This window comes from Aspergillus terreus, genomic scaffold, assembly GCF_000149615.1.
Source record: "Aspergillus terreus NIH2624 scaffold_6 genomic scaffold, whole genome shotgun sequence".
Lineage (NCBI taxonomy): Eukaryota > Fungi > Ascomycota > Eurotiomycetes > Eurotiales > Aspergillaceae > Aspergillus > Aspergillus terreus.
The window spans coordinates 1,838,819-1,863,347 of record NT_165929.1 but is presented as its reverse complement, the minus strand read 5'-3'; the positions used below and the strand labels follow the sequence as shown (position 1 = coordinate 1,863,347).

The window sequence follows — 24,529 nt, the reverse complement described above, 5'->3', positions numbered from 1 at the left end:
TCTTATGATTATCCAGAGAATTTTGTGTCTAAACATGATCTCGTATCAGCTCTATTCTACATAGAACTGCCCCTCCAGCTGCTTCCGTATACACCTCGACGAGGCTACACCCCGACGAGGCCATGAGCTCTCCTGCTCAGCTGTTGGTGGATCCGACATCGGACGGGCACGAGGAGGACTCGGTCCAAGCGAAGGCCCCCACAAGCGGGAGACCGACTGACAGAGATTGAAACTGGGCCTTCAGCTCCAGCCAGCTACTCCGTGCTCCGTACAGTAATAACGGCCTGATGCGCGCATCGGCGCAGACAGCGTCTCCACATGGGTCATGCGACCGACGCAGTCTCGACAGCGACCGTGTCATATTTTACTCCGTAGTTTCTTCCGCGTAGTTTCTTCCTTCCGCACGAAAGAACCCGCTCAACCCGCCGTCGAGTCCACCCGCCGTCCCACAGAAATAAACGCCTCCGGCATCGAATCCGGATACTCCAGCGGACAGGGCGAAAACGGCGTTGTCGCCGTAGCCGCGGCGTGGATGGTGAAGCCGCCCTCGGGATCCACCGGCAGCCAGTTGGAGGTGAAGCGCGTGCTACCGTCGGGCATTTCGAGCGGGGTCAGGCCGCTGCATTCTGGCGTCGCATACACCTCCTGCGGCAGGTCCTGGGGGTAGAACAACGGCGCCGGGTGAAAGGGAGCGGCGGCGGTGGAGGCGGCAGGATCCGGGAGACGGTAGACGAGGTCGCGCTCCCAGTCTGCGTCGGCCTCGGCCTCGGCGTCGCTGGCGCCGGACGAGAGATGGCTGCTGCCGGGCGAGCTGCAGGCGTCCAGCATGGGCAGGGACATGGACGTAGGACTGCCGACGGTCATGTAGAGGGCGCGCTCGGTGGCCAGCTGCGAGGTCGAGCGCAGCAGGTCGTCGAGATCGACGGTGGCGAGATCCTCGGGTGTGAGCAGGTTTTTGGCGTCGGGGAATCTAATGCAGCGCATGACCAGCGGTTAGTTTGTTGTTTCATCGGTGGGGAAAGGTCCAGGGCCATATTAAGCGATGGATGGACGGATGGATGGACTGACCTCGCTGCTCGGTCCGGGTAATTGTATGTGTAACCCGACTTGGCGGGGTTGGGGTTGGCGTCGCGGTCGTCGCCCAGCTCGTGCGCCAGGTGCATGTCCAGCTGGTCCCAGCTGGACAGGCCAAACGGGCTCATGGGCATCGTGGAGAGGAGCTGTCCGTCGGAGGCGGTGGTGTGGGTGTTGGTGTTGGCGCTGGCGTGCAGGCGAAAGGCCTGGTCGTCGAACGGGTCGACAAAGGACCAGCTGGGGAGGTCGTAGAGATGGGCGTCGGGGATATTCATTTCGGCGAGAGTTGAAGTCAGAGATGGTCAGGGAAGCATCTGAGGTGTATAGTTGGAGGTGTGTGCTGAAGTTGTAGGTAGTCTGTGGTGTTGAGATGGATGTATACAGAAGTATACCAGCAATGCAACCACCATGCAAAGTAGAAGTAGAAGCAACAACTTCACGACGAAAAAAATCCCCAGGGACGAGCAGCTTTAAGTAAATGCGAAACAACCATCTCCATCTGGATCCCATCAATGGCACCACAGAACCAGCATTGAACCGACCCCAGCCATATGAACATATTAACCGAGCATTCCCCGGATTTCGGTTATATTTATCCTTGTTCCTTACAGCGAGACTGGCATCGTCCCCGCGCAACACCCCGTATTAACCGAACGCATGGCTAAATCTGGGGAAGTCGGCAAGAGTCGTCTCGATCCGCAGGGCTCAAATGCCGCGTGCCTGAGCATCATTGCTGCTTTGGACGCTGCGGAGGATTCGTCCGCATCGAACCCTCGTGGAAGCAGGTGAAACCGATCGGCTCGTCCGACCTCTACGCGAGGTCTGCTTGCGTGTCGTGGCGCTGCAGGGTTCCGAAATAACAGGACGGTGCCTTTCATTTTGCCTTCGCTTCGCTTCGTATTCTGTTCGGTAGTTGATGCTTTTAGCACGGAGGTTGTCACCAGACGCGAATCCGCGGTGGTTCTACCGTGAATCTAACCGATGCCGTGGTCAAGCACGGTTCAACTGCTATTATCCGAGTGTCTCTCTCCACTTGCCGATGGTTTCAAGCTTGTGTGGATCTGGGCATTCCTTTGCCGGCTTTATTGGTCTCGCAGGATCGTTGTTGTAGCTTATGTCGGTGGTCCCCCATGTTCTACTTTGTATACAGACAGTGGAGTATGTGCATCTATATACCTATATACAAGACGAGGACGATAGGGCTGGCAGACAATATCATTAACAGATGGGAACGTGGATATATACTCAAAACATATATACAGATATAGAATAAATACTATTACAATGCCAACCCCGTCCCCTTTCGCGTCCACCGATACAGCGCCAGCACCGCCTTGCGTCGATGTCGAATCTCGCTGTGATTCACCGGTCGCCCGCGGGCCTGTGCCACCGCGCTGCGCATCACCTGCCGGAAGTTGCGCTGGTACTCGGTGTTGAGCGTCACCACGCACGACTCGGTCGCCCGGATCATCACCTCGCACGCATTCAAGATGCCCTCGCCCGCTTCCTTCTGCAGCCGCTCCACGATCAGCAGCAGCAGGAAACTCCCCTGCAGCAGCTGGATCCCAAAGAAATACGGCATGAAGCTGATGTCCGGGTCGAAGCGCAGAATCTGGTTCACCGAGTCGGCCGCATCCAGCGCGTGCGAGATGGTCGACGCGAACGCCGGGGATGACGTCCAAAAGTCTTTGTCTTCGATCAGCGACACCGGATCCCACTTGCCGACCAGCAGGATGTGCAACACATGCACCAGGTACGACGCGTACGAGATGACCGTCTGCGTGTGCCACGAGTACGCCTGGGCCAGCGCCGGGTCGACCGGATGATCCGGCTTGGGCGCTGGGTATGCCGTGGAAAACGGTGCTTCCGGGTCCGACGCCGTCGCGGCAAACGTCGTCAGGCTCGCTTTGTAGATCTCCAGCTGCCGCAGCACCTCACTCACATGCACGTCCCACGCGTCCTTGCCGTGGAGTCGCACCCCGAGCATCGGGTGGTTGCGCGCCTGGTTCAGGTCGATCAACTCGCCGGTCATGGTCATCAGCGGCAGGAAGAACCCAAAAATGGAGTGGTCGTGGCAGATGAAGTTGGGAAACACCCGTCGCTTGTTCTTGTCGCCTGACAGCGGACACTGCGGCCCATCCGGCTTCGGGCTGTTACTGTGGATATTGCCGCCCTGCCAGGACCCTTCATCGAGCGGGAGGAGGAGATCCTCGCTTTCTGCATCCAGCAACGCCAACGGGCGGTTGTAGCAGAGCGCCAGATGCCGGTCCATGATGTACAACAGCCACCACGTCCGTCGGCGCTCCTCGCGGTGCTCCTCCGTAATGGTGTTGTGAGCATCATGCCCACGGTCACACACACAATTCAAGCTCGGGCGCGTCGGATTGGAATAGTCGAACAAGGGCCCCGTGTCGACACCGCTCCAGCCAGGTAGCGAATAGTCAAACGACGGACTAGATCCCTCGGGATGACTGTCCACACTGGGCATCACCTCGATCTCCTGGTTGAGCTTGAGTTCTCGTGCGAGAGTAAACGCGGCATGCCACCTGTGATCAAATTAGGACTTAAAGTGTAACGAAATCGGTTTAAACTCACCATCGCATGCTGGCAGCCTTTTGTTCACTGGAAGAAAATGATCGAGGCGACATGGATATAGGTAATAACATCATCGAGAGATCCGGCCGGACCGACCAGTCCCCTATCATCTCCATTCCCTTCAAACGGATGGTGCGTCGTGGTCGGCGGCCCTTCCGGACCCACGGGTATAGAGTTGGGATCGGTGGCATTGGGTCCCATCTGATCGCGGAAGGACACATGAATCAGGGGCCGCAAGAGCCGGATAGTCAACGCACAGAGAAACTGGCAGATCTTTTTGCGCTGGGGCGGCGAGATGGGCAAGGCAAAGGCCCGGTCATCCAAAGCCGCAACCCACAACATACTTGCCAGGAGCGCCGGGCTGCTGGGCCGCGGATTGTCGCGACTGAGAAAGGACGCCTTCCGGAGGACATAGCAGTGGATATGGTGGCACACGGGGTGCATGTGGGTGGAAAAGGCGCTCGTGAAGTACAGCTCCAGCAAATCAAAAACCAACCGCCGCGGCATGTTGGCGTCCAAAAAGGGCATGAGCGGTTGGAGCACCGGATACTTCAAGGCTACCGGGGGTGGCTGTCCGATACTGCTGGGCTTGTTCCCGCGCGGCGTCGGCGCACCGTACCCAGCCAGATCGACTCCATTCCAGACGTCGAACATCCGGGGAAACGGACCGTCCCCCAAACCTCCGCCCCCCAGGAACTCATACGACCCGGGGGAGACGTGGGTGCCAGACAACCACTCCTCGGTCGCATTGTTATTTCCGTCGGGGACGGACCGGCGCGGCTGTGGCGGAGGGAGCGAAATCTCCGCCTGCGAGCGACGCCCATCGACGCTGGCCGCGGATGCGGTCATCTCGTTCGTGGCTGGCGACCGATGGGGGAAGGTCGACGACGGCGACTCATGCTGGGCGATCGGAGTGAGGACCGACTCGATGGAGGGGGGAAGCGGCTTCGTCGCCGTTGTCGCGGTGGTTTTCTCTGTCGTGATGGCCCCCGCCGTCCCAGTATTCTCCGTCTGCCGAGACCGTGCAATGCGACCACGCTTTCGCCGCTCCCGAGTGAACTCGCAGCGAATGTCGCTGCGCAGACACCGCGAACACGGAAAGGCGCGGTCGCAGCGCACGCGGCGCGAGTGACAGGAATCACAGGCGATGCGATTGCGCCTCCATCGCCGTTTCGGGGGCGGGGTAGTGCCTGCGACCGTGGTTGCTGTCGTGGTGGTGGCGGTGGTGGGATCGTCGGAGGGGCCTTGGGCGCTCGGTTGCGTTTCCCCCGGCTGGGCAGACTCCATGTCAGGCCGACATTGGCGAGCAATGGGGGATTTGGGTGAAGGAGGAGGAAGACGAGTAGAGGAGTAGAGGCCTGTGCGAAAGGCGTGGTTAGTGGATGCCGAGGGAGGCAAGAGTCGGGTGGGGAGAAGGACGTACCCAGAGCGGCGGTACCGAGGAAGAGAGGGTCTCACGAGGGAGACATCAGTTGCGAGGAGTTGGAGAAGGGTCAGGAGTAATGGAATAGAGAGAGTATAGAGTGAAGAAGAAGAAATCGAGGGAGATTGAGAGAGTGAGAGAAGAAAGAGGGTCCAACACGAGAAGCGGAGAAGATTAGGGTTCTCCGCATCGCCGCGTGGCTGACTTTCTTGGTGAGACACTCTCCTCTCGTCCTCCACCTGCCCGTCCGGTTCTTGAGCTGCTCTTCGTTCATCCATGGACGATCTGTCTCACTCCGCTGGGATTGTACGCGGTCTATCGTTTAGTACGCTTGCATTAACCCTGGGTTCTCTAGAACACAGCCCCTGTATATACTCCAGTCTCCGGGGTACATCCGAGCATCTCGAGCTACTGCCACCACCTCTCCCAGATCGATCCATCATTCCTTCTGACTCGCTCGCTTATACCGCTCTAATGCACGATTACGACTCTGCGAGTGATCGACCAGCGCGTGCGGATACCCCTGACGCCCGGCTTGGTCGCCAGCGCCCCGTCCGTATGGATCGTGGATGGCAGCGCCCTCGATCCCCTGCAACTCCGGCACCCAGTGGCGGATATACTCGCCCTCGGCATCGAACCGTTCGCTCTGACGCAGCGGGTTGAAGATCCGGAAGTATGGCTGTGGATCGACGCCGGTGCTGGACCCGAACCCCCAGCCCCCGTGGTTCGACGCGAAATCCCCGTCAATCAGGTGCTCCATGAAGTACCGCTCTCCGCGGCGCCAGTCAATCAGGAGATCCTTGGACAGGTAGGATGAGACGATCATCCGGGCGCGGTTGTGCATCCAAGCATCGTGGTTCAGTTGGCGCATGGCTGCGTCGACTACGGGGACCCCTGTCCGGCCCTCGCACCACGCCTGGAATTTGATCTCATCATACTCCCACTCCAGGTCGGTGAATTCGGGCTTGAAGCATTTGTTCATACTGAGATTGTTAGCGAGGTTGGCACAAACTGGGACAGATGACATACCAGATGAACGGCCACTGCACCAACACATGCTTGTAGAAATCCCGCCAGGCCACTTCACTAATCCACGACATATACCCCGGCTCATTCCGGTCGAGGAGATTCTTGTTGGCCCGACGCGCCTGCACCACCGCGGTGCGCGCACTGAGCGACCCCGACGCAAAGTACGGACTGAGCACCGAGGTGTGTTGACCCGCCAGGATGTTGCGGTCCTCATCGTATTCGACAGCCTTCTCCTTCAAGAACGTTTCCAGTCGGTGCAGCGCCTCATGCTCCCCGGCCGGGTACAGCGCGGAGAGATGTTCTTTCTGGCTATCTGACAGCTGCTTGTTCGCCGGGGCCTGGGGCACCTCGCTATCGAACAGCTCCGCAAAGTGCTTTCGCGCATCTCCCGAGTTCGCCCCCGGCTCCTCCGACACCTCGAGATAGTCCGGGTTCTCCTTGAGAAAGGCCACCCACGCCCGGTACCAGGGACTGTACACCGCGTACTGTTTCCCCTGCTGGCTGCTGAGGGAACCCGGCGGGACGACACAGGTATCGTGCAGCGCGTCGAACCTGATCCCGTTCTTCGCACACAGCCGGATCAGCCGCGCCTCCCGACGCAGCTCGTCCACCTCGTACTCGAGATTCGCGAACAGATGGTTAGCGCCCCATTTCTGGCACAGTTCCACGATCCGCGCCGGGATCGCCTGCCTCCGTTCCTGCGTCTCCATGTACAGCGGGATGTCCGACTCGTTGAGGTCCCGCTGCAACTGCGCCAGCGTCCGGAGCGTCAGATCCACCCGCGCCGGACTCGACAGATGCGCCGTCAGGTCCTCCGGCGACAGAATGTACAGTCCGATCAGCGGGAGGTTGTGTTCGCGGGCGACCTGCGCCGCCTTGTGCAGCGCCCGGTTGTCGTGTAGTCGCAGGTCGGATTTGAACCAGTGTACCACCGCCGCATTGGGCCGCACCGCGTCTCTTGCCTCCTGCGTATCTGTGTACGCGCGCTGGAGCGTCTCGATGGGCCGCTCCAGGGTGCCGTCGCTGTAGGCGTCGCAGCGCGCATTGCTCATCTCCGGGGGATAGAACTCGCGCAGAACAATGCCAAATGACTCGGATTGGTGCGCGTTCGGATGCGGTTCGTTCAGACTGGGCCGACTGCGCTTGTTGGCATGAGATGACGCCTGCGAGCTGGCGGAGTTGGAGGTTTTGCGCTTTTGCGGCGGCATGATGGCAGTTGCAGCAATTGGCGCAAGATAACACCGAAGATGCTTAATTGGGACAATCGATGACGGTCTATATCGTCGTAAGAAGAACATGAACGGAAAAAACTGCAAACCTGCGAAAGGGGTTCGAGGGAGTCCACTGCGATCGATCGAGCAGATCGATCATCGGAATGTCTGGATGCGCTGACGTCAGGATCCGTCCCCTTAGTTACAGTATGTTCATGTCTCATGAACGATCTACAACCAGCAGGATCAGACCTAGAGATCAGATCTAGAACGATCTGCCGATGAGATAAATCGATGCCGACCATGCTTTGACCGCCGTCCACATGGTCGGACGTCGTCAACCCCGGCGGCCAGTGGGAAACAAACTCCTTTAGGTCTTTCCATGAGAGCAGTCTAGGGATTCAACACGAAGAAAAGAACATTATACCTTCAGCTGATGCTTCCAATGGCTGGAAGCAGTACAGTCTCCCTTCACTTTGCTGCTTAGCACTGCATAAACATCCGTGTCACTGGATGTTAAAATCTATACAGACCCAAGCCAATGTCTACACTATCGTGACATATGCATGATATGGTAAATACATTGCAATAGGCAACCAATACATTCTCATGATAGTCATCAAATAAATACAGCAACTCAATGTCTGGTATCAAGTCATAATCATGCAGCCCCTGCCAACTTCCGTCCAACAACCACCATGCGCATAACACCCTCTGCACTCTCCGTCAGCAGACGCTCCGCCTCGACGATAGCCTCCTCCAGGGTAGACGGACGCTGCAGGATCGACGTATACGCGTTAATGCCGACGTCGTAATTCAGCTCGGCCTCGTCCCCAATCGTGCCCGCCAGCGCAATAACCGGGATCTGGTACTTCTTCGCGCGCATCGCCACCTCAGCCGGGATCTTTCCTCGCGGCGTCTGGAAGTCGATACCTCCCTCAGCCGTGAATATTAAATCGCAGTCTTCAAACAGCCCCTCCAGGTTAAAATATTCCATAATCGCCTCGTACCGCGGCCGCAGCGTCGCCCCGAGGAGCAGCAGGCCGGTACCCAAGCCGCCGGACGCGCCACTCCCAGGCATCTGCGAGATATCCTGGCCGAGGATGCCCTCCACCACACCAGCGTAGACCGCCAACGCACTGTCCAGCGTTTCAGTCTGCTTAGGACTCGCCCCCTTCTGCGGGCCGTACACACGCGCCACCCCATTCGGCCCGCAGAGCACATTCTTCCAGTTGCACGCGACCTCAATCTCAACCTCTTTCAGACGCGGATGCAGTCCAGAAAGATCAATCCGCTCCAGCGCCCCCAGCGCCTGACCACCGGCAGCACGGGGAATCTCGACGCCGCCGCGGGCGAGCAACCGCGCCCCCAGCGCCTGGAGCATCCCCGCGCCGCCGTCGCTGGTGCCCGAGTCGCCGCACCCGACAATAACCCGCTGCACGCCTTCATCCAGCGCCGCGGCCATCAGCTCCCCGACGCCGTAGGTGGTCGTCACGCAGGGGTTGCGGCAGTCGCGCGGTACCAGACTCAGCCCGGCCGCCGCGGCCATCTCCAGCACCGCTGTGCGCGCCGCGCCCTGCCCGATGACGCCGTAGAAGGACGGGACGGGGACGCCGACGGGCCCGGTTACGGTGAGCTGGCGTAGTTGGCCGCGCCCTGCGGCTGTCAGGGCGCGCGCGAAGCCCTCGCCGCCGTCTGCAAGTGGTACCTTGCGGATCTGGGCGGAGGGCAGCGCGCGCCGAATGCCGGCTTCGATGCAGTCGGCTGCGGTGGGAGGGTCGATACTGCCTTTGAAGCCGGACGGGCAGACGAGGATGTTCATGGTGATGTGATGAGACAAACAAGATGGGGGAAGCAACGAATGGTGGGTTTGGAGTCAACGAAAGTGGATCTGAACGAACGTGGTTGATGCTATACAGCATGACAGATGCCATTGGGATCGCGGACTCTTATATACTACGATCCAGAAATAGAGTCGCAGCGAAGCCCGACTCACCCTCCGTCAGAAGACACTCACCCTCCCCTCCTCTATCCCCGGCCGAGGACAGCCCACACGCCCACTGCCATGTCGTCGCTATCCCCGAATGAAACGCACGGCCACAAGGCATCAACTTCAGAGCCCAGCCCGGCCCAACTCCACAAGGGTTATCGTTTCTATAATTGCTTTACGGGGTTGCCTGGGACGGCCTCGCGGGGGCATCACACCAGCTGTCGGAGACCGCCATGGTCAGCGCAGATGCTTCCTCCCCAGACGATATCAAGGGTCTGGCGAAAGGACAAAATTACTGGCCTAGAGCACGGCCTACGGGGTCACGAGGGAAATTTCCCGATGGCACTTGAAGCTTGGCCACGTAGCAAAGCCACTATCCTAATCCCGCGATATACTGCTGCCTTCTGCCTTGGCCATACGGATTTCAATACCGGCTGCATTGGGCATGCCGTCGATCCGCTGCACCGCCTTATACCCTTGTACCTGGAAGAGCAGGCAATGGAAGGAGTAAAAATAGAATATCTGTTGTTTCTTGTGGAGTATTCGTGTAGATTGCATAATGGCAGGGCAGAAGCGATGCTGTCGGATAGTTATAAACAACAGCCTTAGGACTGGATTATTATACAGCTTTCTTTATGATTTGACGATAACGCTCGTCTTCTGTTTTGCTCGCTTTGTGACCTTCACCATGTCATATCCTGTCGGCAGATATAGTCAGGATGAGGAGAATCGGATGATCAGCCTCCCTCCCCTTCAGTCCTCTACAGAATACGACCCTCGATATGGAATTCCAGTCTCGACAGCTCGTATGAGCTCCGACTCCTACCGGCAGCACGGCCACACACTCTCAGACGACTCCCAATGCCATTCGGAATGCGACAAAGACGATAGCAGCCATTCCGCCGAGCCACATGTAGATGGTGGCGCTGACCAACAGAACCGCCTGTTATTTGCCGATGCGGGCACTCTGGTATGCTCCTAAAGTCAATGCAGGCGTAGCCAAAGCTAACGTCAGTAGGTAACCTGGTCTGGCCCAGACGACCCGTCGAATCCTCTCAACTGGAGCCGGTCCAGAAAATGGGTCTCGACGCTCTTGGTCTCGTGCTTCACGTTCATCTCCCCGGTGTCGTCAACCATGGTGGCGCCTGCGCTGCCGACCATGGCGCAGGAATTCGGAATCAAGTCGGACATAGAGCAGTACCTGCTCATGTCCATCTTCCTGCTGGCGTATGCGCTGGGCCCGTTCATCATCGCACCCCTCTCTGAGATGTACGGGCGCGTAGTCGTGCTGCAGTCGACGAACATGTTCTATCTGGTCTTTAATACTGTCTGTGGGTTTGCGACGTCCCGGGAGCAGATGCTCGCGTTTCGCTTTCTCAGTGGATTCGGCGGTAGTGCGCCGCAAGCGGTATGCATTGCGTCTCCCTCGATTCCTATCTGCCTCCAGCTAGCTAACTCTTGCTCGAGATCGGCGGCGGGGTGCTGAGTGACTGCTGGCGCAAGGAGGAGCGAGGAGCAGCCACGGCGCTGTACAGCCTGATGCCCTTTATCGGGCCTGCAATTGGCCCAATTGGTAAGTCGTGCCAGGCAGCAAGTGAACCTAGCTAATAATCCCCTCAGCGGGAGGATACCTCACGCAGTACCTGTCGTGGCGGTGGATCTTCTGGATCGTATCCATGGCGGACGCCCTGGTGCAGCTGCTCGCCTTTCTGTTCCTCCGCGAGACCTACGCCCCCACGATCCTGGCGACTAAAAAAAGAAACCTGCAGAAGGAGACGGGCAATCGCCAGCTGCACACCGAGTATGATAGGCCCGATCGTACCTTTGGCCAAGTCCTGCGCAAGAACCTCGTTCGCCCATTCCGCATGCTGCTCACCCAGCCGGCGATCCAGGCTCTCTCGCTCTACCGCGGCTACCAATATGGCCTGATGTATCTAGTGTAAGCATTCCCAGCAAGCAGCATCTCCGGTTCCACTACTCACAGCTGTAGGCTCGCCTCGTATCCCCTGGTCTGGGAGGGCGTCTACAACCAAGCCAAGGGCCCGGCCAGCTTGAACTACATCTCGTTGGGCGTGGGCTTTGTGATCGGCCTGCAGTTCTGCGGGCGCGTTATCGACATCGTACGTCTTTCTTCCCCCATTCTTTCAGCCGGACTAACATGTCAAACTGGCAGGTATACATCCGCCTGCAACGCCGCTACGACCACCCCGGCCGCCCGGAATTCCGCATCCCACTCATGCTTCCCGGCGGCCTCCTCGTCCCCGCCGGCCTGTTCCTCTACGGCTGGAGCGCAGCGTACCGCACGCACTGGATCGTGCCGAACATCGGCGCGGCGGTCTTCGCGATCGGCCTGATCATCTCGTTCCAGTGCGCGCAGACCTACGTCGTGGATGCGTACACCCGGTATGCGGCCAGCGCCTCGGGCGCGGCAGCGTTTGTGCGCACGCTGGCGGGGTTTGCGTTCCCGCTGTTTGCGGAGAGTCTGTACCGCGCGCTGGGGCTGGGATGGGGCAATAGTCTGCTCGCGTTTGTGAGTCTGGGGCTCGGCATTGTTGCGCCGCTGCTGTTGTGGTATCGGGGGGAATGGTTGCGGGCTAAGAGTCCGTATTGTGCGGGATAACAAGTATGTGCAGCAGGGATGGGAGACGATAGATGGGACTACGGTGGCTGTGCAGAGACTGATCCTCTTGATCGGGGTGTTTGGTCTTGGGGGTCTGGACATGTCGTTGGCATTGGCTGATGTATACTATCGTTACCTCTGGTCGTGACGACCATCGACTAGGATAACTAGATATAGAAACAACAGACTTCATGGGCATGGTAGTGTATCTCCACGTTGCAGGCTGATCGGCAGTCGAGATAAATATAGTAGCCAAGAGCGGAGAGATGCTCGCTAAGACATGCATATCAACTGTCTACACCCGTTGCTGTCGATCTGCGCATCGGCACGAAGGCATCAACATTTCAACCATGTATCTCTACTCGATTGGCAATCTGGATTCAACCATGCATGAGCTGCATGACTTGTCCCGTCATGTTTGCTTGCTGAAACTGACAGTCGATCTACTCGTCAAGCCAGGAATAGACACGGAGTATCGTCCTCGCATCAAACACAATTCTTTTATTTGTACAATGTATAATCATCTAAACATCCACGATACCCCATCACCTCCGCCATCTCACCTCCTGCCACACTCAAAACTCTGCGGAAAAAAAGACAACTTCCTCGGTAGTATGACAGTCTGCCCGAGGGGCCCCGAGCTTTCGCCATCGCATTCCGCGCCGCTACATGTTGCCATGTTAGCTGTGTATACTCCCCCTGCACGGTATCCCCGGTATCCCTGCACGGCATCGCACATACCTATACATCACACACTCCGGGTCGACAGGACCGACTGAGTCGATTCGAACATACTTTTCCGCCGGGGGCCTGTATATGCACGTCAGTAGGTCGGTCGTCGCGAGGGATTAGGTAGGGTACGCACGTAGAGACGAAAACGCATTCGCCGAAAGTCGGGTACGAGGCCTGCAGCGGCCCCAGGCCTAAAAAGTTGATGTCTAATCGGACCTATTGTGCGCAGGTTAGCTTATATTCTCTGGTCTCAGCGCAGGGAGGGCAATAGCCCACGTACAGAGGCGATGGAGTTCTCGCGGTGCGTCAGGGTTTCTTCGTATGGGACGATCTCTGCGAGCGCAGCAAGGGAGAACAGGGTTAGGCTGACTGCTGTCAGGAGAGCACGACGCATTGCTTGTTGGATATGGGTAGGTTCAGTTGAGACGGATCTGACTGGCAGGAAAGGAAGATGCAAAGATGATCGCTGCAAGTCAATCGGAGGTTAAAGGTTAAGTCTTTCACCGCGTGGGACTGTCAGGAGGCAATGTTTTGCTCTTGAGTGCTGGCATGCCAGAGCGAGGCCCCTACTTTACAACCCCTGGTTCGAGACAGCGGCCGTTGCTTTCATTCCATGCCGTTCCATGCCATCCCTTGCAACGGCGAGCACTGTCGACAGGTTATGCTGACTTGTGTCATTACTCTTAACCTTTGGGATACTATCCCTCATTGGAGGATGATAGAACAACCAGGGAAGTGTTATAGCTTAATATCGCCCGGCGTACAATGGCAGTGATGTGATGGAAGATGGCTTCTAGAAGAGATTAATCCAATGTGGTGGCTCCCGACCTGTATATATCCCATAGACCGCTATATTTATACGTGAAGAAATGTACATGTATGTTCGTGATCGTTATATGCACATCGTAACGTCATCAATCCAGCCACAGGGCATCCGGAATGCCGGCCCCAAACCGGGCCTGTTCGTACGCCTTTTCAAACTCCATACTCCACACCCCGTGCGCGCCGCCAAGGGAGTAATCCATGTTCCACTTCTTTTTGTCCTCCTTATACGTAGCCGCGCCGATATGCTGCATCAGCGGCGGCGAGATAGCCAGCCGATCGAACCCATATTCATTGCCGACCATCTCAATAACCGAGTCCGCCGCCTTGACCTTCTTCCAGTCCTGGACGATCATCATCTCATTCGCGACGATCGGGATCTTTTCCCGCGGGAACACCATGGCCTGCGAGCAGCAGCCGTGTTTGTTCATGAGATGGATGCCCGGTTGCATGGGGCGCATCGTCACCCGGCCGGCGAGGAAGTACAAGCCGATGAGGAGTGGGACGCAGAGCAGGCACACAATCGCCAGGAACCGGTTCGACAGGACCTCCTGCAGCGGGCGCACTCGCCGTCGACAGCAGATGCCCGTCAGACCGGCCGCCAGCACAATGGCCACGCTCCAGCCGAGGTAGACGGGCCAGAATTCGGAGTTCCAGCCCAGGAACTTCTCCGTGTAGAACAGACGGAGATAGAGCCAGTCCTGGATGCGGCCCTGCTCTTTCCACGCCTCGATATTCTGTATGCTTCGCATGGTGTGGTTGTACCAGGCACCCTGCGCCAAGACGTCGTCCTCCAGCATCATGATCCACGGGGCATCCGTGTAGTCGTAACAGGACTGCAGCGCCAGTCGGTAGTCGATCAGCGACTTCTTCTTGTAGTTGCGCGACATCTCCAGCCGCCGGAGGGAGGTCAGCGGGGCATCGTCCAGCCAGCCGTACGTCAGCGTGCGGTTGACGACGTTGGCCACCCAGGGATGTTGGTAGAGCGGATGGTCGGCCGGGTGGGTGACTGCGAAGAGGACATGGAGCGCGAGTGAGGACCGCTGGTCGGGGGTGAGGCCCTCCAGCACCGATCCCACGGTCATGTCGAGGGTCTGGATGAGGGGCCGCCGGACGGTGACGACGCCGACACAGAGGGAGGCATTCTGCGTGGTGGTGGCGTGGGGATCTAGTTCGAGGTCCGCCGCGGTTGCATTGTAAGAGGAAAGGTATCCCAGAGATTCCTTGATTCGCGTGGGACTATGCACCGGTTGGTAGCCCGCTCGGGGTTGGAAAAAGGCGGAGCCGGGATCGCGCGCGGAGTTGAAGCTGCAGTAGAGAAGAAGCAGGAAATAAATGCAGGCGAACGAGACTAGCGACAGCCTCTGTTTGCGGTTGAGGAGCGGCATTGGGATAGTGGCATAGTGGAGGAGATTGTAGAGGGAGTGAGACGGTCGAAGATGGTGAGATGGAGATGGAGCAGAATCAACGCGATGATGGAGAAAGGCACGGACGATAAAGGGGGCAATAAATAGATTAAGCACGAGAGTGGAGCAGAGGTGGGTCTATGTCTAGGGCTTGACTATCTTTGGAGCTGTTGATTGGGTTGTGTACTGAGCTGAAGCCATTCAGGGACCAGAGGGCCCACTCCCTTGCAGCCATCACGCCCCACAGCCAATCGCTTGTCGTATCTTTTTATATGCTCGTCTATGGTTTGTTGATTCTATCGATAGTGGAACCCCATTGTGGCTGATGGATTGATAGTGAATAATCATGGAATCTCAATTGAATTCCCTGTCTAAGTAGGTAAGGTACTGTATAACCTGCTGTTGTTCATACATGGCATGGCTACGAGAGTACAGCACACTGGAACGTACCGAATCATATTAACGAATATAGATGTGCATTGGGCGAAGAAACCCCCCTCAGACCTGGGAACAGGCTTGGAGAGCCTCTGGGGGTATGATCCTATCACTTTACAGATAATGCAAGACCAACACTTGTTACGCTATTTAGATGACTCTACACCTCCAACAAGGCTACTAATCAAGAAGAGTACCCAGCTCACGTCTTTCTGGTGTACGATGTTGCGAATACGGACTATAGCCCGAGGATGGGCATCTACCACATCAGGACCAGCTTCCTGTGATGAGTCCGATTAAGCCACAAGCTGCATGCATATCAAGCCAGTCCACCCATACAGAATTCCGTCAATCAGGGGTTAGCATAATCGGTAGTGTCCACCCTTGTTGAGGGCCATACTGCTGGAGTCCCGCTGTACTGGAATGGGAATGGGCTTGAGCACATGATAGGTATCTACGAAATTCTGAGATTTCAAGAGGCAGCTCTAGGTACCGTAACATCCATCGGTGTATCCAGACAGGTTTCTGATATTATCATCATCCTTCAACCCTAGTAGATGACGATCCGCTTGCGGGGTAATCCACGCCCAGACTCCCTGTGTAGCCGGCTAGACCGAGGCATCGGTTGACTGTATATCATCAACATACAGACCGACAACCGATCGAACCGTGGAGTTGCAGACGGCTTTATAACACTGGACTTGGATACTGGGTAACAATTCAATGGATTGACATACACTCCGTCCATTGCTCCTACTACTCCATACATTTATATACTCAATCCACGATGTACTTCTCTCCACCCCCCATCGAGGTCCCCTCCTCCTACGAAACCCTCCCTCTCGGCCATGTCAAGGTCTCGCACTCTCCCACAGGCGCTGCAACCGCCACTCCCGTCGTGGTGGTCACCCTGAACCGGCCCGACAAGCGCAACGCCTTCACGCAGCAGATGGCCGAGGAGCTCGAGCGAGTCTTTGGCCTGTGCGACGTCGACGAGCGCGTCAAGGCCATCGTGCTGACCGGGGCCGGCCATACGTTCTGCGCCGGCGCCGACCTCGAGATCGGGTTCAGCGGGGGTGCCAAAGAGCGCACCGTCGACCACCGCGATAGGTTCGTCCCTTCACTTCCCCAAATGACACCGTCACAGTGGTAGAACAGAGACTAACTGACTCCTCCAGTGGCGGCCGCGTCGCCCTCGCCATCCACAAATGCCGCAAACCCACCATCGCCGCGATGCAGGGCTCGGCCGTCGGCGTCGGCATGACCATGGTGCTGCCGGCGGCGGTGCGCATCGCGCACGACGCGTCCAAGTACGGCTTCGTCTTCGGCCGCCGCGGCATCACCATGGAGTCGTGCTCGTCGTACTTTCTCCCGCGGCTGATCGGCTTCTCGCGCGCCATGTACCTCGTCTCAACGGGCGCCGTGTTCCCGCCAACCTCGCCGCATTTCGACGGGCTGTTCGCCGAGTCGCTGGCCGACCCGGCCGCGGTGCTGCCGCGCGCGCTAGAGTTGGCCACCGAGATCGCGCAGAATGTCAGCCCCATGGCGTCGACGCTGAACCGGGCGCTGATGTGGCGTGGGCCTGCATCGCCGGAAGAGGCGCATCTGCTCGAGTCGAGCATTATCTGCCATATGTTTGGGGCGGGGTATGTTATGTTCTATTCCTTGGGGGAGGGGTTGTGCTGACGGTTGCAGGGACCAGAAGGAGGGTGTTACGGCGTTTTTCGAAAAACGCCAGCCTAATTTCAAGGCTACGCTGGAAGAAAACGGCCCCGCGAATTATCCCTGGTGGTATGAGGCGAGCATTGAGCAAAAGGCGCCGGCGGCGAAGAAGTCGAAGTTGTAGTCTACATACTCTGTTCAGTGCAATGTAAAGACGGATGTCACGACCACTTATATTGACGGGACGTATCGCTAAAACTTGAGTACTTTACAAACCAGACCGAACATAAGAAAGAGCCGAAGCAGCCGGTCGCAGGACATAAACTAGCCAACAATGCACTCATTACAGGATGAAATGGCGTCTCTTGCGGTTGTACGCGCGCTGGTCCTTCAGCCACTGGCGATAACCCTGCACACTGCCGATCTTCTCTCCGTAGTAGTCTGGGACGGGGTTGGCGATCGAGTTGGACGAGGGGTCGACGCGGAAGCGCTTGATGCGGTCGTAGAACTCTTTCTCTTTCTGCAGGGGTTCCTCATTAGCTCATTGCCATCCAAATTCATCAGCTGAAGCACTTACAATCACCACCGAAGGCTTGTAGCGCCGATACACCAACCCCCAGACGGCATTCCCGACAAACGGCCCGACCAGCCAGCCCACGGCACCGCAGGCAGCCGTCGCCATGCCCAGCACCACAAACGGATCCAGCCCCATCACCTGGGCGCCGAAGTGCTCCAGATCCTGGTTGGAGAGCACCTGCACGCCGACCACGGTGCTGGCCATCGAGCTGATGACCGACGACGCGAGCGAGTACCGTCGACGGGAGGCCCGCAGCTTGAAGAAGGAGTTCCAGTCCAGCTTGGCGGCCTCGTTGCGGGTGGCGGCCGAGGCCGAGGCCGAGGCATCGGTGGAGTTTGCGCGAAGGGACGTGGTGTAGGGGATGAGGAAAGGAGTGCTGGAACGAGGAGTAGGCCGGGCGGAGAGGCGCTGGAGTTGTGTCGCTACTGTGCTGGCTGGGCGAGCGGACTTGCACGAGACCGACTGGTACAAGCCTGTGGAACTGGCGGGGTGGACGAACGGGGCGAGGGAAACGCGGCCGGACAGAAGAGTCGCCCGCACCGGGGCAGTGACGAGATTCGCGTGCATCGTGGAGGGTGTGTGATGTGAAGAGGTTGTTGTTGGAGGACGACGGATTTGGCTGAAGTCGGAGAAGACACGAGCGGTTATGTAAGCAGTGGGCCATGAGGTCATCTTCCCCCAACTATATAGATCTCTCATTCATTCGGATTCATTTAGATATTCATATTCTAAGTGAAGGGAATAATTTGAATATGGATGCACTCGTGAAGAGGAATTGTTCAAAACGAGTGGCTGATGGTGGTACTCTCAATACACCGTGCATCTATATATCCAGACGTATCCCAAACACAACTATAAATGCATCTTTATACGTACCATGCTAGAGCTCTATATCTGTCTATACGGGTCTATCTATAACCTCGCCCGCACAGCTTCAGCTTCAGCCTTCGCCTGGTCCCGCAACTGTCGTCGAAGAATCTTGCCCGACGTGCTCTTTGGAATCTCCTTCACAAACACCACGCCGCCGCGCAGCTGCTTATGCCGCGCCATATTCGCCTTGACGTACTCTTTCAATTCATCCTCTGTCACCTGTCGCCCGTCTTCACACACCACATACGCCCGGGGAAGCTCATTCCCTGGAGCAGCCGGGTCCGCAACACCAATGACCGCAACATCCGCGACGGCCTCATGGGTGAGCAGGAACGCCTCGACCTCCACCGGCGACACCTGCAAGCCCTTGTACTTGATCAGTTCCTGCAGATCAATCAGCCCTCATCCACAAAGCCATACTACTAGGTACCGAGCTAGCTCACCTTCTTCCGATCCACCATGTAGATCTTCCCATCCCGCCACAGCCCAATATCCCCCGTGCGAAACCACCCATCCTCCGTAAACGCCGCCGCCGTAGCCTCTGCATTCTCAAAATACCCAGGCGTGACCATGGGCCCCTTGACAATCAGCTCCCCCTCCGCGCCCTGCGGCACATCCCTCCCCTCGCCATCCACAATGCGCAGCCGCACATTCGGCAGCAGCGGACTGATACTCCCCGTGCGGTCCTCGACCCCCCACGGCATGGTGGTCACGCTGCCCGTGGTCTCCGTCAGCCCCCAGCGCTGGCTGATCGCACAGCCGAGCTTCTTCTCGGCGCGCCGCTGCACCTCGATGCTCAGCGGCGCGGCGCCCGACTCGGCGCGCACCAGCGTGCGGAAGTGGTCCGTCACCCGCGCGCTCTCCGCAATGGCCAGATACACCGGCGGCGCCGTCGCCAGATACGTCACGCGGTACGCGCGGCAGTACTCGATGAACCGGTCGATGTCAAACCGCGGCATCCAGTACACGGCGCCGCCGGCCACCGCCGGCGTGACAAAGTACCCCAGCACGCCGGCGATGTGCGCCGTCGGCAGATGACCGACGGTGCAGTACGGCACGGTGAGGCCCGGCCGGCCGGCGCGCGAGTCGCGCAGCACGCGCTGCGCCAGCACCGCCTCCGACACCAGGTTCATGTGCGTCAGCATCACGCCCTTGGGCGGGCCGGTCGTGCCGCTCGAGTACAGCAGGCAGATGAGGGTGGACTCGAGGGTGGGCTGGTCGGTGAGGCGCTCCCAGTCCAGCTCGGCGGCGCGGTCGAGGTGGTTCTGCGCGGGGTGTGCGGCGCTGCGTAGCGCGCGTTTGTGGGACATGCTCTCGAGGACGAGGATCCGGCTGGCGGGAATGGCGCATTGCTGCGCGGCTTGCAGGGTTTTGGCGTGGTTCTCGGCGCAGGTCACCAGCACGCGGCTCTTGGACTGCCGGATTTGGCGGACTAGCTCCATGGCTGTCAGGGCGGTCGAGGCCGCGGCGAAGACGCCGCCCGCTGCGATGATGCCGTAGTACACTGTTGGTAGGAGGACTTGATTGGACGAGATGCAGAGCACGGCATCCTGGCCACGGCCGTTGCGGCCGATGCCGAACTCTGTGCGGAAGATGTGCGCGAAGCGCTTGGTGAAGGTGCGTGCTTCGGCTTTGGTGATGCGGTTCGAGGGGTCGGCGGCTTCGGCGTGCAGTACGGTGGATTCGGTTGTGTGGGATAGAGGGGAGTCTGTAGGGTATTAGTAGGGAAATTGGACGGAGAGGACGAGGTGCGTGCCGAATATCAAGGATACCAGGTCGATGCAGGGTAGGTCATAGTCTTTTTCGGGGCGGTACTCCATCTTGGCTGTGGATGCAAACGAACTTCAGACAATACAGTAAGTTGATCTACCACTTGGATACTGGCCAATGCACGTACTTGATATGTACTTAGTCGGGCCAAGTCTCTAGGAAGTCGGCTATATACTGCGGGGATCCCGAGGTTGGCATCTAAGCGGAGTAACCATGGTTCACTTGTGGTTGCTTGACTTCTATTCTATCGTCCTGACCATCACGCATCTAATCACTCTATGCTATGCGGTTGTCTACTGCTCCAACCGAGTCTCCTTCTATCCTGACAAACAGCTACCGGACCCGCCGTTACAACAGACCGTTCTGCTTGATGGCCCCCGGACGGGACTGTGCGGGGGCCGGGGTCCCATATCCATTCACGCGGCCATAGAGCGCCTTCAGCGTCGCCGTACTCAGAGCCATCACCACGGCGCTCAGCACGAACAGGCCCACGCGGCCTTCAAAAGGAACCTGTTCAAAGATCGGATACGGGTACCTGGGCGGTTAGCACGGAGGAAGTGAACATGGATGATCGATGCAAACATACCATCCATTGTGCGCGAAACACAATTCAATCCAGAACCAGTAGCCGAACGCGATGGAGCTCGACAGCGCCAGCGCGGGCAGAACGGTGATGGTCCATGGAGGGGAGAGGAGCAGCAGGTCGATCAGGAGGACAATGGACGGGACCGCATGGAAGCTGATGTCTGCCAGATGTGAGAAAGAGCAGTGGAATGCATCCGTGCGATGACCTACCGGCGTTTAGAGGAATCACGGCCCAATCGGGGACCACCAAGCGTTCATCAATCTGTACAGATGAGTGACATGCTACTTCAGAGTCGAATTCCAAGGACTCACCGCGCGAAGGCCCCAATAAAGCACACTGATTAGAACCTCCATCGGCACGCTACAGATCGACAGAAGGTTCTTGAGGAGAAAAAGTCGGCTCGACAAGGTCACATCAGCAAGCAGACCGACTGCAAAGGTGACGGTGGACAGGGACAGTCCGATGACCGTCAGGTACTGGAAATGCCAGCCATAGGCTTCGTTCCTGTAGATATCCATCAATAAATGAGGTGGACAGCGGGAATTAAGGGCTTACGCTCGGTTGGGGTTCTCATGCATGCTAGTAAGGTCAGCCATCGCCCAGATCAGACAAGACCGGATATGCCATGACTCAGATTTGCATATTGATCATCGACATGAGCCCGAGCTGTCAATAGCTGACACTTACTATTTGAAGGACCAGATGAAGCTGGAGAGACCTAGTAGCTGCGGAATCATCAGCCGAGATATGACATCAACAAAGATAAGAACCCTTACATGGACGAGAGCAGAGAAACCCCTGGACGGACTAGGAAGCCGCTGTAGAGGGTGCTTTCTGACAAGGGAGTGGGCGACAGTCATGATGGAGGCCTCTCGAGTCTAGAAGCGCTAAGGCAAGACAACGAAGCTGATAGCACCGGATCTAAGAATGCGGATGTGAGGATAAGCGGGCTGCGGAGGGATAGTCTATGAATATGGAAGAATAGGGCACTAGGAAGCAAACTCAACGTCCAGAGCGATAGAAAGCGATAGAGAAAGGAAGATGTTTGTAAGATGGACTGTTGTAGTTGCCCGGAAGCCCGGCAGCTGATCCCCGCTGCCCTAAGCTCGTCAGGTGATCCAGTGCCGCTTTACTTCACTATGGGCCCTCCAGGCATTCAATCCACGTTTTGCGCACAAATATTATAGTAGTGAACTAAATATGAAACACCCAGAGCTGCTGCACACGCCTCTAGGGTAATGACACAGAACCAAGCTTTAAAGGGGGACTGGACACAGTATGAGGACTGGACCGAGCAAGAAGAAGCAGAAGTTATTTTGGTGTGCCACTGTCTATGCGGACTCAGTATCTGTGGTCCTGAATAAAATCATCTGTTGACACGTGGTGTAATTGATGAATAGCCTAGGTCATTAAGCTAGTTATACCTTGGATATTTGGTCGCCTACGTCGTGCGGTTCCTTATATGGATGGTTGCTTACAGACCGGTTTCCCCATAGTAGTAGAAGCATCGGACATGCCGAACACACAGCTCCGCCACCCCAGGCAATACTAGGTACCCGGATAATTAGGCCGTAAAAAATAAATAAAAAGCCTAGAATACTCTCCGATCTACATCAGAGATCCTGTTTCCTGTGTAGGCTTCTTGTTAATCCCGGTCATTTGAGTTGTAGAAATGAAGTCTCTAGCTGCTTTGGTACAACCGCCGCAGCCACAGACGATATTCCCTTGAGCAAGAGTCTGGGCCGAACCTATATTAAAGCACCAGGCCCTGAGGGAGCTGTCGTACTGCCCAGCAAGCAAACGTCCAAGTCAGCCATTTCTTCTCCTAAGATTATAGTTTTTCCTTTCGAAAATACTCCTGTGTACCGGCCACTTCGTCGACTTCATCTTCCGCAATGCCTCCGATTAACTTCGGCAGCTACCAGACGAAGATCTACCGCGACGGTGCGCTGGGCAATTTGCCCGCCGTCACCACGAACCCAACACTCCTCGAACAGCATGCCCGGGAAGTCCTCGGTCCTCGTGCGTACAGCTATGTTGCCACCGGGGCAGGGGAGAAAGCAACAATGGATGCCAACCGGCTAGCATTCCGCCAGTGGAAGATGTGAGTCCTCCAATCCAGTAAAGTGGACGAGCGCGGGAACGGGGATTCAGCGGATCGAACGTCTAATCTGGGTGTTGTAGAGTCCCAAGGGTTATGAGGCCGGTCCGTTTGCCCTCTCTTCTACTCCATTACCGCGCAGGCACTTTGCTTCAAGGGTAAGAACTAAGACAGAATGACTTCCAGATGGACCACCAAAGCATCTCGGTCAATCTCTTTGGTCAAGTACACAAATCCCCTCTCATCGTTGGACCAGTAGGCGTGCAAGGCCTCTTCCACGATGACAGAGAAACTGGCATCGCCGAGGTCTGCGCAGAACTGGAGGTGCCCTATACCCTAAGCACCGCAAGCAGCAGCTCGATTGAGGAGGTTGCTGCAGCAAATAGATCCGGCCATCGATGGTTTCAGCTGTATTGGGTCCACGACAAGGATATCCTGCGCTCGTTGCTCAAACGAGCCGAAGAGAATGGGTTTACGGTTTTGGTGGTGTCCCTGGACACCTGGACATTGGGATGGCGGCCTACCGATCTTGATCAGGGGTACTTTCCATTTTATCAGGGGATTGGCAATGAGGTGGGTTTTACGGATCCGGTGTTTAGGGCCAAGTATGAGAGGGGAGGTGGAAAGATAGAAGAGGATATTCTTGGTGCTTCAAATGCTTGGGTTGCAGAGTTGAACGAAAAGCCGCATACGTGGGAAGAGGTGGACTTCTTGAGGAAGCATTGGAAGGGTCCGATTGTGTTGAAAGGGATCCAGCATGTAGACGACGCTAAGAGAGCGCTGGAGACAGGGTGTGAGGGGTTGGTTGTTTCGAATCACGGAGGTTTGTGATGATCTTCTCCCATCCCTTTGGCTTGACATGTGCTGATTGGGGCCTTGTAGGTCGACAGGTTGATGGTGCTATAGCGTCGTTGGATGCGCTTCCAGAAATTGTGGATGCGGTGGGTGACAAGATGACGGTCATGTTTGATTCCGGGATAAGAACTGGGGCGGATATCATGAAGGCACTGTGTCTTGGGGCGAAGGCCGTTATGGTCGCAAGGCCTATCATGTATGGCCTTGCTATCGATGGTAAGCGGGGTGCCAAATCGGTGATTGAGGGCTTCCTTGCGGATCTGTGGCAGAGTATGGGATTGGCCGGGATGGAGACGCTTGCTGATTGCCGCCGCGATTGTATGCGAAGAATCCAGTATCCTGGGGACTTGAAGAGCATGTGGTGATACCCCCGGAATTGGCTCATGAGGGAGCTTTGAGGAGCTAAATTTGCCAAATAGATATCATGAACCAGTCTCCGTGCAACGGGACTGACAGATGACTGGGTTGTACCATCAGGAGTTCCATCTAGAACGATCTCGTGCGTCTTTCCGCTTAAGTATAAAGTTGTGCGGTGGGAAGAAGAGAAGGGTTGAAAAGCACGGCGAAACATAGGTATTGGGGTAAGGGAAATTTCAATGGAGTGCAGCCACAGGCAACTACTTCACTTTAAGGCGTACAACGAGTTGTATACAGTGCACAACATACATGCATGTTAGAAGCGCCTCCCTTGGAGCGGAGAAATGTAACAGCAGATGTGTCAAGACCAGTCACAGGAACCTACCCACAGATGCACTCGTTGCCTATGGAGGA

General features: G+C 57.0%; 11 protein-coding genes across 11 annotated transcripts; 3 read left to right on the top strand and 8 right to left on the bottom strand.

The window, feature by feature from the left end:
• Positions 1-417: 417 nt before the first annotated feature.
• On the bottom strand, positions 418-1,349 carry ATEG_04910 (uncharacterized protein; the record flags this gene model as incomplete). Its single annotated transcript, XM_001214088.1, has 2 exons — positions 418-970; positions 1,069-1,349. 2 exons carry the CDS (start codon positions 1,347-1,349, stop codon positions 418-420), a joined length of 834 nt encoding a protein of 277 aa, XP_001214088.1.
• A 1,004-nt stretch (positions 1,350-2,353) lies between these two features.
• On the bottom strand, positions 2,354-4,956 carry ATEG_04909 (uncharacterized protein; the record flags this gene model as incomplete). Its single annotated transcript, XM_001214087.1, has 3 exons — positions 2,354-3,620; positions 3,670-3,772; positions 4,014-4,956. The coding sequence occupies 3 exons, from the start codon at positions 4,954-4,956 to the stop codon at positions 2,354-2,356; spliced, it is 2,313 nt and encodes a 770-aa protein (XP_001214087.1).
• Positions 4,957-5,531: 575 nt separating this feature from the next.
• On the bottom strand, positions 5,532-7,329 carry ATEG_04908 (deoxyribodipyrimidine photo-lyase PHR1; the record flags this gene model as incomplete). The annotated part of the gene is made up of 2 exons (XM_001214086.1): positions 5,532-6,075; positions 6,122-7,329. 2 exons carry the CDS (start codon positions 7,327-7,329, stop codon positions 5,532-5,534), a joined length of 1,752 nt encoding a protein of 583 aa, XP_001214086.1.
• Positions 7,330-7,993: 664 nt separating this feature from the next.
• Positions 7,994-9,154, bottom strand: ATEG_04907 (glycerate kinase family protein; the record flags this gene model as incomplete). The annotated part of the gene is made up of 1 exon (XM_001214085.1): positions 7,994-9,154. One exon carries the CDS (start codon positions 9,152-9,154, stop codon positions 7,994-7,996), a length of 1,161 nt encoding a protein of 386 aa, XP_001214085.1.
• An 856-nt stretch (positions 9,155-10,010) lies between these two features.
• On the top strand, positions 10,011-12,146 carry ATEG_04906 (MFS transporter; the record flags this gene model as incomplete). Its single annotated transcript, XM_001214084.1, has 7 exons — positions 10,011-10,292; positions 10,341-10,730; positions 10,790-10,895; positions 10,943-11,261; positions 11,313-11,442; positions 11,496-11,852; positions 12,120-12,146. The coding sequence occupies 7 exons, from the start codon at positions 10,011-10,013 to the stop codon at positions 12,144-12,146; spliced, it is 1,611 nt and encodes a 536-aa protein (XP_001214084.1).
• Positions 12,147-12,501: 355 nt separating this feature from the next.
• On the bottom strand, positions 12,502-13,068 carry ATEG_04905 (uncharacterized protein; the record flags this gene model as incomplete). The annotated part of the gene is made up of 4 exons (XM_001214083.1): positions 12,502-12,607; positions 12,684-12,752; positions 12,808-12,890; positions 12,955-13,068. 4 exons carry the CDS (start codon positions 13,066-13,068, stop codon positions 12,502-12,504), a joined length of 372 nt encoding a protein of 123 aa, XP_001214083.1.
• A 520-nt stretch (positions 13,069-13,588) lies between these two features.
• ATEG_04904 (uncharacterized protein) lies at positions 13,589-14,884 on the bottom strand (the record flags this gene model as incomplete). Its single annotated transcript, XM_001214082.1, has 1 exon — positions 13,589-14,884. The coding sequence occupies one exon, from the start codon at positions 14,882-14,884 to the stop codon at positions 13,589-13,591; it is 1,296 nt and encodes a 431-aa protein (XP_001214082.1).
• A 1,240-nt stretch (positions 14,885-16,124) lies between these two features.
• ATEG_04903 (enoyl-CoA hydratase/isomerase family protein) lies at positions 16,125-17,023 on the top strand (the record flags this gene model as incomplete). Its single annotated transcript, XM_001214081.1, has 2 exons — positions 16,125-16,447; positions 16,516-17,023. 2 exons carry the CDS (start codon positions 16,125-16,127, stop codon positions 17,021-17,023), a joined length of 831 nt encoding a protein of 276 aa, XP_001214081.1.
• A 319-nt stretch (positions 17,024-17,342) lies between these two features.
• Positions 17,343-18,143, bottom strand: ATEG_04902 (presequence translocated-associated motor subunit PAM17; the record flags this gene model as incomplete). Its single annotated transcript, XM_001214080.1, has 2 exons — positions 17,343-17,519; positions 17,577-18,143. 2 exons carry the CDS (start codon positions 18,141-18,143, stop codon positions 17,343-17,345), a joined length of 744 nt encoding a protein of 247 aa, XP_001214080.1.
• Positions 18,144-18,488: 345 nt separating this feature from the next.
• Positions 18,489-21,662, bottom strand: ATEG_04901 (uncharacterized protein; the record flags this gene model as incomplete). The annotated part of the gene is made up of 8 exons (XM_001214079.1): positions 18,489-18,830; positions 18,890-20,154; positions 20,576-20,751; positions 20,803-21,007; positions 21,140-21,306; positions 21,358-21,381; positions 21,490-21,527; positions 21,579-21,662. The coding sequence occupies 8 exons, from the start codon at positions 21,660-21,662 to the stop codon at positions 18,489-18,491; spliced, it is 2,301 nt and encodes a 766-aa protein (XP_001214079.1).
• Positions 21,663-22,697: 1,035 nt separating this feature from the next.
• ATEG_04900 (lactate 2-monooxygenase) lies at positions 22,698-24,123 on the top strand (the record flags this gene model as incomplete). The annotated part of the gene is made up of 4 exons (XM_001214078.1): positions 22,698-22,906; positions 22,987-23,008; positions 23,078-23,726; positions 23,786-24,123. The coding sequence occupies 4 exons, from the start codon at positions 22,698-22,700 to the stop codon at positions 24,121-24,123; spliced, it is 1,218 nt and encodes a 405-aa protein (XP_001214078.1).
• Positions 24,124-24,529: the final 406 nt, after the last annotated feature.